Here is a 13,373-nt window from a genome sequence, read left to right as displayed (position 1 = left end):
ATGTTTGATTTACAAGAGCAAATAGAAGATTTTAAATTTTGGTCTCACTCCTCTGGCACTAGGGGGAAGGGCTATAAATTTCTTCTTTTTTCCATTTGCCTAAAGTTGCTACATACTTATTTTGATTGAAATTGGTTTAAAGTGGTTTTAGAAAAGTTGAAAATGACCAAAATTAAGTAACCTACTGATGGACGTCGAAAGACAAATTAAAACGCAATGTATCAACTGGTTGACTCAGTTGACCAAACTGAAATTGGCAAAAAACTTTATGGGTCATATGTGTATTCTTGGCGACAGTGGCCATTCTAAAATTTAAAATGTCGATTATACATGTACAGCCAGTGTTGGTAATTATTATTTCTGTAAAGTTTGAATAGAATTATCTAAACCATGGCCATAAAATAAACACGTGAAAAAACCCTCAAACATGCTTACGCAATATGACCTTGCTGAGTTATATTTTATTCACATCCGTTTCACTTTTTTTCATTCATAAACAACGTGGACTGGTTGATCCCGTCACTGACTTTTAATGGCGATTTTACTTGAAGAGCTTAAGACCAATGCAGACAAAAAGGTTGGTCATTTATTTTATTTGAGTTTTCTTTATTTTTCTTGCAAGCATAAACAGAATATGTGCAAGGTGATTATGCATTTAGTTGAAAGCAATTTTAAAGAGACACACCATGCATGACCCAAATGTGTTAATCTATTTTTAAAGCCAACGCATAGGAAATATTTAGTGCAAAGCTGAATGAAATCTGTTTGTGGGTCAAACATGGAAATTTACAACTAACGTTTTGTTCAATAAATAAATGTAATGTACCGTATTTGATAGTTAAATGAAGGGGAAGGGCATTTCATTCATCGGGTGGGTCGACGTTTACAAAAGTTACAAACTTTTAAAAATAAATTATGATGTTTTATTTTCTTAAAACATGAAATCAATTTGGAAATATTTCATCGTAAGACGATTATACATTTCATATCACTTTATTTGTGAAAGGATTCTTCAAATATTAACATTTTTTATAAAATGATATTTAGCAAGACATGAAACACATATATAAAAGTAAGAATCAAACATTAGTATAAATCTATTTCCTGCGAGTGGAAATATTTATGACTCCAATGCTGGAATTATTATAAATCCTTTTTATTTCTTTATTTATCTATTCATTTTATTATCATAAGTATTCTGAATCTTATGAACTCCGTGAAATACTTTATAACTTGTCTTGAATAGAGAAGCTAAGGTGGTTTAAAAGAGTCTGATGGAGAACATTTTATCAACCATCAAAGAACTCCTGCAGAACCAAGCAGAACCTTACCATATAGCGATAACAATCCAGATCCAAAACAGTAAGTCACTATTTTTTACTACTTTGATTTAAAATTAAATTTATTATTATTACTGTACTTTAATCCTACCTTCAATCAAATTCTTCAACAGAGAAGGGCGATGGGGACGAATGTATGTGTAAAACCTATGAATGGAATGTTGGAACTGATGAACTGCTGGGTCATACGGTAAAGGAGAATACAACAGAAAAACGGCAGCCATTATCATCAATATCAAGAGAGGAACATAACCCAGTTATTACTACAAGCCTTTCAGAGGAAGAGTCCCCTATAACTTACCAACTACACCAGATTTCAGTCGTAAGCTCCTTGTTTGAGGAACATCTTGGGGATGTCATGATCATCACAATTTCGGTAAAAAGATACATTTTGATAATAAATTTTAATTTTTTTACTTAATTTAAGGAAACGACTGATGTCACAGTTAATAATTCTCGCACAGAAGAACAATTTAGAAGTATTCAAAGTGGTTTTATAAAGCCTAATGAACTTTGCAACGGAATCAAGAAAATTGAGGATAGCAGATCTTCAATCAAGGCAGAAAAAGAAAGAAAAAGATTGCCTTCCGATATTCGCAAAGTTGCCAATAAATATCAACATGCATTTGGTAAATGATTTTTTTTTTAAATCCTTATTGAAATTACCCGGTGATTCATTTTCTGCTCAAAGGGACATGGACACAGTTTCAACTAAATTTTTAAAATCATTTTTAATGTTTACATTTCCTAATGAAGGCATCATCTAATGATCAGCAAAAAATTTGAACATCATTTGTTGAGTAATAAACGAGATACGAAACTTCAAGTTCCTCATAATGTAAACAAGGCTTATGCCTTGTTTTTGTTTACATATAGAAAATATCATATTTATAACAAAATGAAATTCAGCAAATCACAAGAAACTTTCGAATCGTATTTAGAACTAACTTCTTCATTGAAATTAATGTATCTGCTTTGAACGTCATCAGTACATTAACCTATGTATACAAAAACATGACATTGGCCCTGTTTACATATCAAAGGTTTGGAGCTCTAAGGTCTTGTATCTCGACAACTGACGTTAAAATTTTTGATGATCATTAGAGAGACCTTAGTTAAATATTGGTAAAAATAAATTTGAAATTTTTTAGCTGAAACTGTCTATGTCCCTTTAACATGTAATACGTTGTATAATAAATTTTGTCTATATTGACAAATTAAATGTACAATGAAAGAAATGGATAAAGAAATTGTTATTTTTAAATTTTGAATGGTATTTGCAGTATTTTTTTTTTTCATTCCAGCATATGCGTTTATTCGTCAGTTTGGACGCCTCCTTCAGTTGGATGAAAGACATTTAGATGAAGTGGAACAATATTCGGGATATGGAACAAAAGAGGTGTTTTGGCAGATTATTAGAATATGGATGGAGAACTCGGAATCCCAACACATGACGGTGTCTAATTTGTTGACAGCCCTGTCGGAATGTGGAGTAGATCTTAAAGGTTTATTATGAATTGCTACTCTCCTGGTGATGTAAATGCATAATCATTAAAAAAAATTAAGTTTACTCATTTCAAAGAAAAAATGTGAAGATTTCTCACAGTAATCAGCTTCAGAAGTCCATTGGAACAATATAAATTGGGAGCAGAGCAAGCAAACACCTCTAAACACTTCAGAGGTGGGATCAGGTGCTATCGGGGAGCGAGCATTCGTATCGACTGCATACCCGCCGTGTGCTCCTGTCATTATTGTGTAAATTAAAATCGGGTTGAAAAAATGGCTCAACAATTTAAATGAAAAACATAAGCCAACATTTTACATAGCAATTTGTGAAATAATGTCATTGCAACGGAAAAATAATCTGTGAAAAAATAAATTTATATAATCATATTCCTGTATTTCATCAGATTTTTTTTGTTTGTTTTACTAAAATCTCCAGATTTGTTTAAAAACGCTGAATCAATTTTAAATATTTTCATATAACTTTATATTTAAAAACAAGTAAATTATATTTATGTATTATTGCTATCAAAAAAAAGGGCATATTGCTTTGCTGATTAAAAAAGCCATCATGTGTAAACATAAATTTAAGTTTCCGTATTTTCTTCATAACTGTTGCACATATAAAATACAAATTTGTTAACACATATATCACATGAATATCTAGGTCAAGTTCTGTTTTGGGTATGATTGCACCATTTTTGAAAACAATTAGTGAAATCCCCTTGGACATGGAAAATTTTCAATTATTTGCAGTTTCTGATTTTTTTTTTGCACATAAAAATCAAATTTGGTATACAGATATATCACATGAATATCTAGGTCAAATTATGTTTAGGGTACCACCATTTTTGACAATGCCCCTTGGACTTGGAAAAACTTCAATTATTTCCCCTTGGACTTGGAAAAATTTCAATTATTTGCAGTTTCTGCTCATTTTCTTTGCAACCGTTGCACATATTGAAATCAAATTTGGTATACATATATATCACATGAATACCTAGGCCAAGTTCTGTTTTGGGTATTTTGCCATTTTTGATAATGCTCCTTAACTTACAAAAAAATTCCAATTTGGGGGGAGGGGGGCATAAGTGTTTTACAAACATCTCTTGTTTTATAGTGTGTTTATTCCTACTCCATGGCACTTGATCCCTTCTCTGATTTGTTTTTAGGTCTATGTTTGCTCTGCTCCTATTTTGTATAGTTTTATGGACTTTTGATCTTGAATTCTGTTCGTTATCCCTATTTGCATAACACACTCCACGATGTTGCAGGTAAACAGATGTCGAGAACTGACAGAACAATTTTGAGAAGTAAGATGGCGATTTTATTAGAGTCGGTTAATCCTGTGGAGGCCCTCGTCCCATACCTGTGCTCGCGCCATCTACTTTGTGAGGTCACGAGGGCTTACGTCACTGCCCCGAAAACATCAGATTTGAAGATTAACCGATTAGTTGATATTCTTATCACTAAAGAAAACGGTCTTACAGATTTCTGTTCAGTTCTTCGTGATGGTGGTTATGACTACATTGCTCAAGACATTGAAGGTAAGAGTAGCTATGTCATGAAAAATACAACAAAATGTTCTTGCTTTCATGTCCCCATTAACACATTAAAAGTTAGTTATACGTTTGTGAGCCGAAAAAAAGATCACATTTTTATTCTTGTCCCGTCGGTTGAATTTAAACATTGAAATAAAAATAAATGAAACAGGGCAAAAAAGTTGATATTTTTTTTAGCTAATTCATACAACTATACTGTTAAGAATTAAAAGAAAAGTTTTCAAGTATACTTTAAACTGTCGTAGATTTTAAACACGTAATAATGTGTTTGAAAAAGTTCACTGTTCTACTAGAGAAAAAAAGACTGAACAGATAAAAAGAAAGTTGACTCTTAACGTGAAAGTGTGTCACAAATGAAAGTTTTTCTTGAAGAATGGCTTGTTCAAATCAATACTAAGCATTAAGGTACCAGATAAATATTTGTAAATTATTACAATAAAAAAAAACTATATAAATGATGTTTTATATGCCATCTGTATAAGTCACAGGCGGTATGTATATGAAAGAAATATTTTCTGCCAACATTCAGATGTATATAATTTTCACAAAAATTGAAAATGAAAAGAAAAGTTTCCCTACTTAAGGTAAGTCACTCCTGAAATTTGTTATATCAAGGATTTATTGAGAAGTATATTTTGGATAAGTACTCATAAAGTGTAACTCAAAATCGCAAAGAAAATAGGAGGTCAGTGTGCATCCTACTGATCTACGGTACATTTAAGTTGACCTTTTTGCACTTAAATTTAATCTCTTTGGTTAATTACTTTAACCCTTATAATATTTGATTAGATGTAAGCATGGCAATAAATATAATCTTATTTTACGTAAAAAAGTTTGAATAATATTTATCATTAAACAAATCTTGCAAATTAATGCGCGTAAATTATTGTGTGACCTTTTTGCACTAAAAAATAACTTATTGGGGGTATTAAAAAACTAAATAGGCTATAAAAAAATTTCTTATATCAAACTTTTTACGACTTGAGTGCTGATAAGTCACAAGTATCGAGTACTTTAAAATAATGAAAGAAAAGGGTGGGGTCAGTGATGTTAATTTTGAAATATTTGTCAAAATATGTGTTTTTCAGGCAAAAAATGGTGTAGATTTGACCTTGACTTGTTCAATATATTTTCATTTTTTGGAAAAGTTTGTTGAGGGAAGGTGTAAAACTTAGTCTAAAACTATAAATTAAGACCTATATTAAATATATTTAGCAATATCAAAACGGAAAATATTCTCCGAGTAAAAGTATGTGAGGCTAAATTTCCATTACATTAAATTTTATAAATGTGCAGATTTGCAGAATTTTCTGCTAAATATCCTTCCACCAAAAGAAATAGTCCCTCATAAATCTTGCTTCTTTGTAGATTTTTGAGCAGTTTTTTCATGGAATGTTAAAAAAATTACATTGTTGAATTTAAATATGTTATAAAAATTGAATTTAAATAAGTAGTTTTGAAGTAAAAACTTCTGCGTGAACTTTTCTAAAAAGCTGAGGAGTGACTTACCTTAAACTGAGAATCAATATTTCACCTCCGATTCTAATATGCATTTTGCTTTAATATATTAAATGTCTTTAATGTGCATTATCGTTATACTTCGAAAGAAAAGGTTTACTCCGTTCTGATCAATTCAATTTGCAAATATGGAAAAGCGTTACCTTTTCTAACGTGTCTTGAATTTCTTAGCAGGTGCATATTTTTAAGTTTTGGGACTGAAGCATTGAAATCCTTTCTTATACTATGTAGCCCCGTGGGGATCCGGGTTAGAATAGGTCCTCAGTACCCCCTTGCTTGTCGTAAAAGGCGACTAAATGGGGCGGTCCTTCGGATGAGACCGTATAAATCGAGGCCCCGTGTCACAACAGGTGTGGCACGATAAAGATCCCTCCCTGCTCAAAGGCCGTAAGTGCCGAGCAAAGGCCTAAATTTGCAGCCCTTCACCGGCAATGGTGACGTCTCCATATCAGTGAAATATTCTGGAGAGGGACGTTAAACAATATACAATCAATCAATCAAGCATATACTAAGTATCTAATTTTATGGTAAACTTTTAGTACATATAAGACCTAATATACAACATTTGTTTTCTAAGTGGAGAGATCTGCGGCGAGTGTAGGAATTGCCTCCCGTTTGTCATCTCTGTCGAGCTCAACATCAAATTCTTTCCCGTCTCTGCGAGAATGCATGTCTGATTCCAACCCGCACCTGCGTCGATTTGCTGAAGATTTGTTACAGAAACAAAGCAGCTTACCGTCCGTATTCCGTAAAGGAGGATCCGACACATCTCTGTCTACAACGGCAAAAGTAGCAGCGGTGTCTCCTAGCATCCAAAGAAAAATGAAGCCGGAAACCAGGGACATGTCCATCAAACCTGACTGTGTTCCAGAGAAATCAGAAGATTTAGATAATATCACCGACAATAAAAAGATTTCTCTTGTTTCCAAAGGACCTCAACAGGAGTGTTCATGCAATCTCAAGATCGGTCAGAAAGATCTGTCTAAACAGAAAACACACGGTTGCTGTGTCCTAATGTAATACTTTAAATGGGAAAGTTGTTATTTACTAGATTGTTGTTAAACCATTTTGTTTGGAAAAGGACAAGTGTTGGTACATCTTGAAGTGTGTTACATTCGGTTGCTAGTACTTTTCAAAGAAGGTGAAATTGCATAGTTTATAAAAGTGTGTAGAATTGTTTTTATCTAAAATGATGCTCAAGCAGATACAAGCATTAAATACATTTCAACCATTCATAAATTCATTACTGTATGATAAATATTTCCATTGTTCTATTAAAGAATTTTTGACGGGTGGTTAAAACAAACGGTAGAGAGAAAAAACATCAATTTTAACATGAATTAAAAATCGGATAAGCACTTACAATTTATGTACTTGTAATGTTTTTTTCCAATTTTTTTTCAGTGCGCTTTTATTTAAAAGTGTAAGTAATATGAAACAGTATTTAAAAATACGGCGATTATATATATATATAAAACCCCATTTGAAAAACATTTTAGAGATAAATGTTTACATTTTGTTTTATACCTACTACTTGGGTTTTCCATTTTTCAAAGTTTTTTTTTAATTTTTCAGAATGAGTTTTTAAAAAAAGATCATTATTTCTTGGCAGCTGCTTCTTGCTATATTTTTAAGTCTGCATAATTCAAGGAAATCAGACAAGCTGAACAGTCAAGAAAGGATCGAGTCAGCTATTATATACTAGACGACTAAATTTGTGAGAGGCAAATTATTGTGATGTACGAAAGTAGAAAAAGGTCGTATAAAAGGTTTTTTTTGTTGATTTCTTTTGCAAAAGATCAGAATTTTATAGAACTTAATCAGTTGATCCGTGAATTTCAAATATGATTCTGATTGTTCTTTGTAACAAGAAAAAGGTTGTTACTAACAAACTAAATACACGTAAAGATAAAAATCATTAAGATGTCCATGAATAAAATAAGCCTTTTTTTGAAAAACAAAGAATAGCTTTTTGAATTGAAAGGTATTTAATTTTTTTTTATATCAGAATGGACATAGTACTATTACATTTGTAAAATTTATATAAATATTACAATTTTATTTCTTTTTACCTTTCATTCTGTTTATACTTCTTAATTCTTTATTTCCTGTATTTTCTTTTTTGATTTAGGCTTCTTAGTTTATATCAATTTTTTGTGTTTTAAATGAAAATTTTATGTTCATTGTTTTAAGACTGTGCAGGGATCTGTTGAGAACGTACTTCCATGAACAAAAATTTCTTGTTGTTTGAAATACATTTTATAAGTTTGAAGAGGCATTATTGGAAATACATTTGTAAAAATTTTGTAATGATTTTTTTATCTCTATTATATTTTAAATTGATTATTGCAGGGTAGTGTTGTGTTTTGTCATACTTTTAAGTTTGTTACTCCGTTAGTTGCTATAAATATATGATACATAAGGGGCTTCTCTTATAGTAAATAACGATAGTAACATCGTAGTGGCTATATTGTTGATTAAGTAACTTTACTTTATTGTATTATAGTGATTCTCTCTTTTTAAAAAACACACATATCTTTGTGTGCACATTTTCTATAGTTTTATTTTTTTTTTCAAAGACAGTCGTTATTTTGTTTTGCTATCTAAGTCTGATGTGTAATCGTTATATAAGGAGTTTTAATTGTAACTATATATGATACAGTTCCAATTTTGTAAATAGTTTTAGAAAAAAAAGGTTTTAAGAAATGTTATGACAATCGAATATAAATTCATATGTAATGTTATAATGTATTGTGATATACAGATCAAATCAGAACAAAATCATTTAAGAGTCAAAGATTATTGTCAGGTTTGGATCAATTGGTTGTGAAAAGATTGCTTTACTTCTCTTTGAAGGTAAAGCAGAAAATCTGCTCAGTAAGATCACAGGGAATCTACTTCACATATAACCTAGTTGTAAAATTTTTTGCTTTTTATTTTTATTTCCATTTCAGTATACGTAAGTACGATTGATGGATATTTTTTACATTATCTTACAACTCTATTGTGTTCAATACTACATGTAGTATCTTGTCTAGTACAAATTTTAAGTCTTATTATTATTATTCTATTTTACATTTATGAATCCTATAGAACATAAATATAATATACTATAATGACCATGATAAACTTTCTCCTGTTTTAAGAGAAATTTCTACATGATAATATTTCAAAATTGGTATTCATTTCTGCATTTACACTTTGTCATTATATATATATATATTATAATATATAAGTATAGATAAGTTCGTTTTTTCATACGTTTATATACTGATTAGACAGTACTGTATACAAATTATTTAATAAATATCAATACATGACCGATTTATCGTTTTTCTTGATGAAGGATATGAAGATAACGGACAGTATTCAATATCAAAGTCCATAAAACAAAACAAAATAAGAGCAGAGCAAACACGGACCTCCGAAACATCAGAGGTAGTATCAGGTGCCAAGAAGGAGTAAGCATCCCCTGCTGACCAGTCACACCCGCCGTGTGCCACGATCGGGAAATAACAGGAAAATCCGTCGTCAATTCAATGTATAAATAATGGACTAACAATTAGTATGAAAAACGTCAGTCGGCATTTGACTCAATGATAAATTGTATTTGCTGACAAGGTCAATGTATCGACCATAGAACTTACGAAATTATGACTTCAAACGAGATTGCTGATATTCTTGCTTCGTCAACTTGCTTGTTAATAATTTATCTCGTTTTAAAAATTGTTCATACGTAGAGCATGTTCTTGCGTATCGAATCAACTGAAATATATACACTCCGTATACAGGTGATGAAGGTATATTGCTACATAAGTAAGGGAACTTGACGATAGAAAAGTTAAAGTCATCGCGTTTATCATGTACATGTAGCTTAGTTGTTAGATTACCAATTACGCCTTTTTTAAGTAAAACGTCCAAGTATGAAACATATGTGTCAGACTCTGTGGTATCTTTTATCTCAAGCAGATCAGAGCCGAAAAAAGGAAATGAATAGCCTTTTTTTCAAATTTGACCACGTTTTCCCATATTTTAAAAATATTTCAATGTAAAATTCTGCTCAAAATGGTTGAAAATGAAATGGCTGCTTTCAAGACAAGGGGTACTCGTAAAACACTGGAATTCTATAAAATTGTCTTTTTATTTCTTATTTCTGATCACCGTATTTCATTTCTGACTTTCTTTTTAATGTTGAACTGCTTGTATGACATTTCAAAAGCAGTTTTCATGGCGGATTTATTGTTTTTCTTAATCAAAGATCAGAGCCGAAAAGGGCAGTTTTCCATAGGAAATGTGGTCCTGAATTTGACCATGTTTTCCCTTTTTATGTTGAAACATTTCAATGTAAAATTCTGCTCAAAATGGTTAAAATGAAAATAGCTGTTTTTGAAAACATGGGGTACTCGTAAAAACACTGAGTTCCATGAAATTGTCTTTTTATTTCTTATTTTATAATCACCGTATTTCATTCCTGACTTTCTTTTTAATGTTGTTGCTTGCATGATATTTCAAAAGCAGCTTTTTTCTCTTTAACATCACAATGAATGAATACCCCCTGTAGTTTATGTTAATTTCGTTTCGAATATTGCTTTCCTATAAGAGTTGTCTTTCTTTAAATGCTATGTACTTCCTTTAATCAAAGTTAAGGAGATAAAGTGGGACGTTTTTGCCCTTATTTGATATATCTAATAGACACTTCTAAATGCTTTTTGCGACCAGAATTTCATTAATCTTATTAAGATATGCGTTAAATTTCTTGCTTTTTTTCTATGGGAAAAATTCAATTGAAATTTTCTTCTATGTGCTGTTGTGTCATCATGTATGTATAACACTTGTGTAAGCATCACCTGAAAATACGAGTTGCTACTAAAACGTACAACGATATTAATATTAGGACATAAGCGACTTGTTCAGTGCCGTATCTCTTTTCAAAGACTTTAACCATGATCCATCATAAAACTTTTCATTTCTTATTTTCAACCACCCTAGAAGTAAACTGAACAACATTTTACATGTGTACTTGGATTAAGTTGCAGTCTATGTGACTTTTATGTTGTAATAGGTAATACACCTCACTGCATACAGGCTCAAATTTGTTGTCACCGTGTGAGATTTCCTTCTCACTTTCTCTCTGCACGTGGCATTTTGCTGCTCTTTTCCATAAAAGTTGCTGCAAATTTTGGGTTTTTTCTCTTACCTTCAAACAGGATGTCACCAATCTCCCAGTGATACTTTGATCACAGATAACCGAATCATCGCGTCATTCAGAATCAGGGTCTCTTACTGCCGCGTGTGATCGTACACCCGGGATCCTGTATATTACCATAGCCAACATATATATAACATTTCACATCAAGGCTTGTTTGTCACGCAACGAGACTCGTAACATTAGCGTGTGCGAAAGACACCGGCATCGAATTATTAAGGGGCAATAACTCAAGCGAACTGTACAAGTTTTTGTAGATAGTCAGTTCGAGTTTCTCTTCAGTTCAGATTTCTTCAGATAAAAAATACAAACTATGTTTCATTTTTCTCTGATGTAATGTCGGTGTATGATTAATGTCGGGTGTAAGTGAAGGTGAAGTATTTTCGGATTAATTATTCTCTGAATGGGAACGTGCCAACAGTGATATAAACTCAACACCCGTATAAAATGGACCCATTTGCATATAAAAATTGAGGTCACGCATATTAGAAATTGAAAAATATATTTCAGTATTAAACGGGTTCTTAAATTTTTTTTGATACATTATGTTTCAAAAAGTTGGTCACTGAACAGGCTTTTAATCATTAAATAATTGATCTTAAAATACATATTTCAATTTATATATATAAAAAAAAAAAAGAAAATGAATTTATTTTCTATCATTTATCTAAGAATTCCGAAAATGAAAAACGTAAAACTGACATCAATTCTTCATTTCATGCTGACCGTTCACGGTAGCTCAATCGGTAGAGCGCTCGCTCCGTGATCGGGAGGTCGTGAGTCCGAATCTCGGCCGCGACTGACCTAAGTCGATAAAAAATGGGTAGCAACTGTTCCTTTGCCATGCGCTCGGACTTTGAAGTGAAAGTTGCGGGTCCTTCGAATGAGACCTTAAAAACCGCCGCAGGCGTTGGCACGATACAGATTCCTCACTGCTCAATGGCCCTGAGTGCCGAGTAAAGGTCAAAATTTGAAGCCCTTCACCGGCATACGGTGACGTCTCCATATAAGTGAAAAATTCTCGAGAGGGACGTTAAACAATATACAATCAATCAATCATTTGATGCTGCTATAATTGTTCTGCTATTTACCTGCAATAGCATACATTGAAAATGAGGACTATATAACAAGTTCTTAAAAATATGGAGGCAAATGCTAATAAGTCCATCCAAACAATATAGATCAGGAGCAGAGCAAACACGGACCTCCAAAACATCAGAGATGGGATCAGGTGCCATGGAGAAGTGAGCATCCCCCGCCTACAGGCAACCATCCTGTGCTCCTTTCACGATCGTGAAATAACGTAAAGGTCCGTAGACAATTCAGTTTGTAAATAATTGCCAAACAATTAGACATTTCAGTTTGTAAATAACGGTCAAACAAACGTCAGTCATCATTTATTTTAATGATAGATTTTATTTGCTGAAATTTGAGAAGGTCTTTGATTCGACCGAACTTGCGAAATGATGACTTTAAACGAGACTGTTAATATTCTTGTTTCATTAACTTTCTTGTCAATAATTTGCCTCGTTTGAGAAATTGTTCTTACATAGAGTATACTCATGTGCATCGAATCGACGAAGAGACATAAACTGCATATGCAGGCGATAAGGGTATATACTAGGTAAGCCTTTTTCTTGTAATTGTTATGTTGTTGAAATGCCTTTCGGGGCCCTTGATTGGTCAATATGATATCTTGTATCATGTACAACAAAATTGACACAATGTCTTTTCTCTCCTTTGCTTGCTTATTTTCATTTAAAAAGCTTAACTTCGTCCATGATATTTTGCGATATTTAGTAATTTGCTAAAGATATGCCACACTGCTTTTTAAATTTTATGTAAATAAATGATTTTAAAAACGTCATGCCATGCGTATTTTTCTAAAACCTTGTGTTATATATTTGTAAAATACAATGTACGTGTGATTAAAGCAAAATGAAATAAGAAATAATAGTTCATTGAAATGAACTACCATGGCTTTCGACTTTGCCCAGAAAGAGTTTTGAATGCTTGGCTTATCCTAAAAGAATTGAAAATACGTTATAAAGCAATCGGTTAACTTTAGGTATATTAGATATCCAGAATGTATTTGAGACAAGTATAAAACATCAATTGTTGAAGAAGAAAAATAATTTCTCTCTCTTGAGCTCTCTCCTAAACTTGCATCATAGTGATGCAGTATTCCGATACTGAGTAGTCATTATCGATATATTTGGCAGAGAGAGCTAAATCTATTACTGC

General features: G+C 32.1%; 1 protein-coding gene across 1 annotated transcript; it reads left to right on the top strand.

Moving 5' to 3' along the window:
• Nucleotides 1-6,943, top strand: LOC134238984 (uncharacterized). Its single transcript, XM_062721134.1, has 7 exons — nt 1-577; nt 1,247-1,362; nt 1,454-1,662; nt 1,768-1,969; nt 2,645-2,845; nt 4,118-4,390; nt 6,501-6,943. The coding sequence occupies exons 2-7, from the start codon at nt 1,275-1,277 to the stop codon at nt 6,941-6,943; spliced, it is 1,416 nt and encodes a 471-aa protein (XP_062577118.1). The 5' UTR covers nt 1-577; nt 1,247-1,274.
• The last annotated feature ends 6,430 nt before the right edge of the window (nt 6,944-13,373 follow it).

This window comes from Saccostrea cucullata, unplaced genomic scaffold (assembly GCF_032062105.1).
Source record: "Saccostrea cucullata isolate Sc308-1 unplaced genomic scaffold, CSIRO_AGI_Scuc_v1 ctg658, whole genome shotgun sequence".
In the NCBI taxonomy this organism is placed as follows: domain Eukaryota; kingdom Metazoa; phylum Mollusca; class Bivalvia; order Ostreida; family Ostreidae; genus Saccostrea; species Saccostrea cuccullata.
This window is presented reverse-complemented; position numbering and strand designations above follow the sequence as displayed.

Excerpts from the sequence above, each read along its gene's own strand:
- LOC134238984 (XM_062721134.1), top strand. The coding sequence starts at position 1,275 with ATGGAGAACATTTTATCAACCATCAAAGAACTCCTGCAGAACCAAGCA. Across the intron at positions 1,970-2,644 it reads TAAATATCAACATGCATTTG|CATATGCGTTTATTCGTCAG; the intron begins GTAAATGATTTT and ends TTTTCATTCCAG. Across the intron at positions 4,391-6,500 it reads CATTGCTCAAGACATTGAAG|TGGAGAGATCTGCGGCGAGT; the intron begins GTAAGAGTAGCT and ends TTGTTTTCTAAG.